Below are 7,240 nucleotides of genomic sequence, written 5' to 3'. Positions count from 1 at the left end.
GGCACGCTGCACCAAAGATCATTTGCAATATCTCCTTAGCATGAAGACACTCAAATGTTAATACTAGTAACTAGTGACCATTCAAATTAAACGCATCGTGGTCCCCGGAGCAATCTCTGGCATCGGCGGAGGGTCTGATCGGCCTTCTGGCACACAGACTGCACATTTGGTTTTCATGGGCCAGTCATACTAGTTAGTAATGAAACCAACATTATGTGCATGATTTGGCTAATATGCAGAAGAAACTTACCACAAGGAGCTCGTACATGGCCCGGTTATGCATGTCATTTCGTGCCCTCTCCTCCTCCATCAACCTTGTCGTCTTCTCCTCCAACTCCAGCTCCTCTCAGCCAGAAGCGCCTAGGTTCTATCTCTCTTAGTCTGAAGAGTAGCCTGCAACACCACTCCTCGTTGGTATTGTAATCATCGATGGCTGCACACACACAATGTAATGATTGAAAGAAATGTGACTCTGTATAACTAAACTGGAAGGCAAGCTCGATTGGCCGTGGACGAGGCGTTATCTCGGGATCTGAGCTCGTTTGGCATGCCTTGATCTGTGGGAGAGTGCAAGGACAAGGGATAAGTCCATCTCCAATAGCTATCGAGCCATGGGACCTCCCGCCACCAGATATCATCACCAGCTCCGGATCAAATGGCCCGCTCGGGTTAAAGTCCTCCCCTTTCCTCGTCTTCCCCTGATCTTTGTACTTCACAAGATTGTTGTGGGAGGAGATGTTGGTGAAGTTCTCTAGATGACCGACGACGCAGAGAATGCGTTGGCCTTCTTGAACGGGGCAGTATGGGCCATGGCATAGAGGTTGAACACCTCTGGCACTGATGCTATTGTATCCCGCCTAAAAGAGAGGAACATAGTATTAGTAATTGAAGGGCTCAAGCTAGCATGATAGAATGAATTGCATGAATCATGAAGCAAACCACATACCCAGTTCCTCCCGTATTGAAATAAGTTGGCGCTGCCTTGATGGTGTGGCACACCTCTCATTTGGGCACGCTTGTCCTTGGCACCTTTGTGGACGGCCCGGCATGCGTTTGAGCACCACTCATCCACCAACGCCTCCCAACAATCCATCTTATCAGCACACCGTCTCGGGAGCACCTAAGTCAGTAAAGAGAAACTTGAGCGATGTGCCTACGAATCAAATCAATGAAGCTAAGAACAAGGCCTTAAGAATATAGGTAATTACCTTCATGTACTCCTCCTTCTACAGATACTTTCCGCAGCACTTCTTCTTGGGCTTCTGAACACCACCCAGGCGAAGTAGTCTCGAACAGCCTGCACTCCGAGCCTCGTGGCGTAAGTTTTGTAGTAGGAGCCTACACTCAGCATCGATAACCCATCCACAGGCCTCCTCGTACCCCTCCTCACACTTGTAGAAGGTCTGCAATCAAACGAGACAACATTGATTAGTACAATAACTAAGCTTATTTGAAGATTTTAAATTGTGTAAATGAGAAATTACCCAAAACATTCTGGTCACCATGTTGGCCCTCGTGTGGCACAAGACATCGTCGATGATCTCCTCCGGCGGGGGTGGGGCAGCCAAGTAGTGCTCCCAGGTCAATCCTAGCTCTCGAACCTGACCCTCACCGGGCAACGTGACCCACCCCGGGAAGTTTTGCCGGCAAATAACACCAAGGACTTGGTTGGGCCTACGGACATCCTGATGGTGGTCCCAACCCCTGCAGTATGACAAGGCCAAAGCATTAGATATTTTGAAAAAACATGATGTCAAAAGGTACAAAAAGAGTAAATGCACTTACCTCGTCCCATCAGGCCAACCCAACCACCTCTGCTCACGGGTCGCCGGCACGGTCGGGGGCCGTGTACTACCACGTTGGTAGACAGTGACCCCCTCAACCACCTCGTCCTCGCTGCTATCATCAGCATGGCCACTCGACCCCTCAGGCGGATCCTGCCAGGTACCCCATCCGGACGTCTCCTGGGATGTAGCCTGGGGTGGAGTCACGTGGGTCCAAGTGTCCTAGCCCGAAGTCCCGTGGGCCGAAGAGGAGGGGGGCGAATGCCTGTCGACCCGAGGCTCATGGACCGGAGTCTCGTGGGCCAAAGAGGAGAGGGGCAAAGGCCCGTCAACCCGAGGCTTGTGGATTGGAGTCCGCGTAGCCTCCTCCTCGGACGTGCCCCCCTAGCAGTCATGTGCTTCAGTGACTCAGCTAGGGGTGGCAGCGAGGAAGGCATAGGAGGCTGCCTACCTCTCCCGCAGCCACGTCCTCCCCGACCTCCTCTCTTCCGCCTTCCCCGACCTCCTCTCCCTGTGGGCAACGACGCCGACGAAGAAGCGCCCACTGGTGAAGCCATACCCTCATACAATACTCTCCGGAGAGGTACGTGTGGAATGGAAGTACCACTCCCACCACGCGGAGGACCAGCGCCCACCATCTTTCAACACATGTCATGACAGAAGAGTAAACATAATTAGTACAACATAAAAAAATTGAATACCGACATGAATAATAAAATGTATATTAACTCATGAGTCAATTTGGGTGTTTCAAGTTTCAACTCCTCTTCCACCCTCGACCTCTCGGCGACCCCTCGGCTGTTGTCGTAGCTTAAGATGCAGACGTGCCCAAGCTGAAGGTCATCAGCGCGGGCGAACTGCTTCCATCCGTTATTCGTGCACGGATAGAAGCAGTTCGCCCGGTCTCATGACCTTCAGCTCGGGGACGTCCTCGTCTTAAGCTACGACACCAGTCGGTCAGCACTCGGACCGGAAGATCCTCGACCATCGACCCATAGACTCTCGACCCCTCGGCGGTCTTGTCGACCACCTTCACTGTGAGCATGGTGCAACTATTGTCGTAGCTTAAGATGCAGACATGCCCGAGCTGAAGGTCATCAGCGCGGGTGAACTGCTTCCATCCGTTATTCGTGCATCAATGGAAGCAGTTCACCCGGTCTCATGACCTTCAGCTCAGGGGCGTCCTCGTCTTAAGCTACGACACCAGTCGGTCATCACTTGGACCGGAAGATATCGATCCTCGACCATCGACCCCTAGACCCTCGACCCCTCGCCCCCTCGATGGTGCGTGTTGTCGTATCTTAATATGCGAATGTGCCCGGAAGGTCGTCAGCGTGGGCGAACTACTTCTATCTGTTATTCATGCACGGATGGAAGCAGTTCGCCCGCGCTCATGACCTTCAGCTCGGGGACGTGCTCATCTTAAGGTACGACACCAGTCGGTCAGCACTCAGACCGGAAGATCCTCGACCATCGACCCCTAGACCCTCGAGCCCTCGCCCCCTCGGTGGTCCTGTCGAACACCTTCACTGTGAGCATGGTGCGGCTATTGTTGCCCCCTTGGTTCCATTGGCGCCGATGCATCCCTAACCTCGACCCAGTTCCGTCGGTGTAGAAAAAAGAAAATAAGAAGAAGAAGTAGAAGAAAAGAAAAGGAGGAGGAGGAAGAAGAAGAAGAAGAAGAGGAGGAGGAGGTGCGTCGGCACCGACGAAAACAAGAGCCTGTCATTTCTGTTGTAAATCTTTAACATTTTGGGGCCTATTTGGTTCATTACCAACTTTGATACAATTAACCATAGGCAAAGTGTGTCTGCCACAAAAAGTGTGGCTAACAAAATGGCCATCACAAGTGTGGCAAGATTGGCAAAAAATTTGAACCGACATATGGACCGTATGCAATGAACCAAACACATGCCTAAGAAATTGTGGCATGACTAAGGTTAGGTGTGGCAACCTTAGACTAGGAACCAAACAGGCCCTTGAATACACACTCTTAGGGTCAGTTCTTTTGGGTGGCTTAAAAAATAAGCTGCCTCTCGCCAGATTAAAAAATAAGTTACTCTTAAAATTTGTTGAGACTTCTATATTAATTATATCATACTCCCTCCGTCCGGTGAAGAGTGTACATCTAGAAATTTTAGGACAAATTATAGAGTTGAGTAAAAAAATGCATTGAAAAGGTGCGAGCCACTATCTCTCTCCTCTTTAATTACCACCCTCCAATAAGCTAAGTGCATGTAGAAATTAAAAAAACCATATGTAAATTTCTATTGGTCTTGACTACCTTATTTGGCAGAGCTAGGTTGTTGCATACTCCAAACGATGGCCGGCGGATGGCCGGCACCGGAGCTCTCAAGAAGTATGGTTGTAGTTACCAGCGGATCGCCGGCAGGCGCCAGATCCCAAAAAGAAGGGAATTGCTAAAATCGAAATGAATGTCGTTGTAGACACCCTAAAGCCGATGTCCTTTTCATAAAAAGCAAAAAAGGAAAAAAACAATGCCGAATAAGACATTTATAGTAGAAAGTATCACAAACGAGTATCATATGCATGCACTTAGTGTATGATTCTATCTTCTTAGGATCATAGCCGCTTTTCATTGTCCACTGACAATATGACTAGGCAAAGCCTTCCTCTCCTTGATCTCCGTAGATGAGCCCCTGGATTCGTCTCCCTTTCACCTGCCGCTCTAGAGAATATTTATAATAGATTTTATCCTTTTTCTGAAAAAAAATTATAGTATCGTAAATGAGTAGTATGCTGCAAATGATACTAGTGTTTAATACTATCTTAGTAATGCATAATATCATATACTGGTATCATATTGTCCTGTCATTTATTCATATGTAGAATCTCAAAGTCGTGGCTATGATTTATATTTTATATTTTTTTGTTTGAAGTGTTATGATATTTGATACTAAAACCCTAACTCACATCATTTACTATAATTCCACGTCATGTTTTTGCATAAGTGGCAATGCTTGATACTGTTTTGGTAGTCCCACCGTGGGACTATATATTCGCCTCCCGAGGAAGAGGTCGGCGCGAAGGCCAACTGCAAGGTCGAGCATATTTGCCATTGGCCCCGTTCGTTGCCGCAAAGGCTATCCGCAAATCCAGCTACCTCCCGAGCCGCACGGCAAATACCAATCCAAGCTATGCAGCAGATGGCCACCGCCAACCAGACAATAGTGCCACCGACGGCACGGCCACCAGCATCCTCCGCTCAGCCAGCCTACGCCTGGCCAGCATCCTCCTTTGAGCCAGCAACACGACGCTCTAGGATTAGACCTTTCGTCATACTCATCTGCGCCATCATCCGAATGGCCAATGAAGTGAACCGACACAGCATGCGATCCCCTCTACGAGCCTTCCGGCCTTCGAGATTTGTAACGGCAACCCTCGACGGCGAGGCTGGGGCGAGCACGAGCAGTGCGCGAGCATGGACCCTGCCGTCTAAAATCCTTCAGGTCGCCGAGCTGCGATCCCAGGACGGCTGCATCTGGCGGGTGGACGGCGCAGCAACCTTACCAGACGAGGCGTGCACCCCATTGGTGGTGGTCCTTGGCCCGCTCTTCAAGAGGGCCAAACGGTTGACGGTGGAGGGGACCAAGCTGAAGTACACGCACAACCTCATCCGTAGAGCGCACCAAGACGTCGAGGAGAAGCTGACAGCGTACCTCACCCACATCGGCTCCATGGAAGCCCAGATACTGCAGCGCTACGACCCCATGGAACTGGAGTACACAGCCACCGGAACAGATCTGGTGGAGACGATGGTGCTCGACGGCCTCTTCATCATCGAGGTGCTCATCAACCACTGGACGAGGAAGAGAGACCAAGAGCCAATCTCGGTAGAGATGAATATGATCGACTTCACTACACAACCGCTCAGATGGGAGCCTAACGCACTTCGTTTGGACCTGATAGTCGTCCAAAACCAGATTCCCTTCTTCGTGCTGGAGAAGCTATTCTGCATGACTGACATCCCCGAGCTTGGTGAGAATCAGAAGAAGCCCACCAAGCTCAAACAAATCATACTTGATTATCTGATCGGCGATACAGATGATGGAGGACTAGCCGATTACCAAGGCCCAGTATATCACATCCTGCATCTGGTGTATTTATACCTCACATTTTCCAGAGCTTCAGCACTCCCGGTGAACATGGACACGCGGACCTGGGACAAGTTGGCACACAAGGCCATGGATCTCCGCGCGCTTTTTAAGCGGACCTTCTCGTGCTCCTCAAACCTACTACCTGTTGGTTGGAAACAGTGGAAGGTGATCCCCCCATTGCGGGAGCTCGTTCGAGTTGGAGTGAAGCTAAAGAGGGCAGAGACAGCCTGGTTCGCCCAAGTAAAGTTCAATAAGAAGGGAGTTCTAGTGATCCCACCCTTAGCATGGGGGCGGTATCACATTAGGCTGCTCACCAACCTGGTGGTTCTCGAGATGTCTGGATGGTGGCCTGCTGACAATCGCCTTTTCTGTAGCTATGTGAGATTTATGGCCGAGCTCATCGTGAACAAGAAGGATGCTACGCTTCTCTTCAAGAAGGGCATCATCCAGGAGATCAACGAACATGACATCGACAAGAACTTGCTTAACCCATTTCGAATTCTTGCAGACTATAGCCATGGCTCCAAGTATGATTTCCACTTCAACGGCCTTGTTGACGGCATTATTAAGTGCTACCAGAAATGGAGCAACGTCGATGCGTAGTGGTCGGTAAAGACCATGGTCAGAAAGTGGAGTTCAACAAAATAGGCTCCAGTGGAGCAATCACTGCGTGGTTGTACTGCTTGAATGTTGTGATCTAGTAGTACTATCTCCGTCCTAGTTTACTAGTTCCCCTCGTATTTTGAGTCATTTTAACCATGGTTTTAAGTAATAAAATATAAGTTTTACGTGGCAAAAATAATACTTCCTCCGTCTCATATTAATTGTCGCTAAAACGAATGTATCTAAATGTATTTTATTGCTAGATACGTTCGTTTGAGCGACAATTAATATATGACAGAGAGAGTACATGCAAATAGGAATCCAACAATATATTTTTTTGTGACATGCATTAACATTTTATTAATCAAATATGTGGTCAAACTTTGACCTAAACTACAATGAGGACTAATAAATCCTATTTTACTTATGCTCAATCTTCAATGGAACAAACCCATGTGAATCCAAAAGTTCCTTGATTTCCACTATAGGAGCCATCCAGCGAATCTGTTAGATTATAGATGGACTTTGGCCCGCATGAGACAATAATTCCTGGTTAATCACTAAGGCCCATTTGGGTGCATGACAAGTGATAGGTATCAAGCGTTATGTTTAGGGAAACTGCATGACCCCCAATACAGGTGTGGCTATCTCATATATATAGAGGTACACAAGGTACAAATACAAGATATATGGTATACACAAAAGCTACGTATAAACATTGTCTAACACCCTCCC

At 48.7% G+C, this 7,240-nt stretch overlaps 1 protein-coding gene across 1 annotated transcript; it reads left to right on the top strand.

Annotated features, from left to right (window-relative positions):
- Positions 1-4,951: 4,951 nt before the first annotated feature.
- Positions 4,952-6,505, top strand: LOC123057265 (UPF0481 protein At3g47200-like). Its single transcript, XM_044480335.1, has one exon. The coding sequence runs from the start codon at positions 4,952-4,954 to the stop codon at positions 6,503-6,505; it is 1,554 nt and encodes a 517-aa protein (XP_044336270.1).
- Positions 6,506-7,240: the final 735 nt, after the last annotated feature.

The sequence above is a fragment of the Triticum aestivum genome, chromosome 3A, assembly GCF_018294505.1.
Source record: "Triticum aestivum cultivar Chinese Spring chromosome 3A, IWGSC CS RefSeq v2.1, whole genome shotgun sequence".
Taxonomy (NCBI): Eukaryota; Viridiplantae; Streptophyta; class Magnoliopsida; order Poales; family Poaceae; genus Triticum; species Triticum aestivum.
Note: the sequence above shows the minus strand (reverse complement) of the source record. Positions and strands in the feature narration are given on the sequence as shown.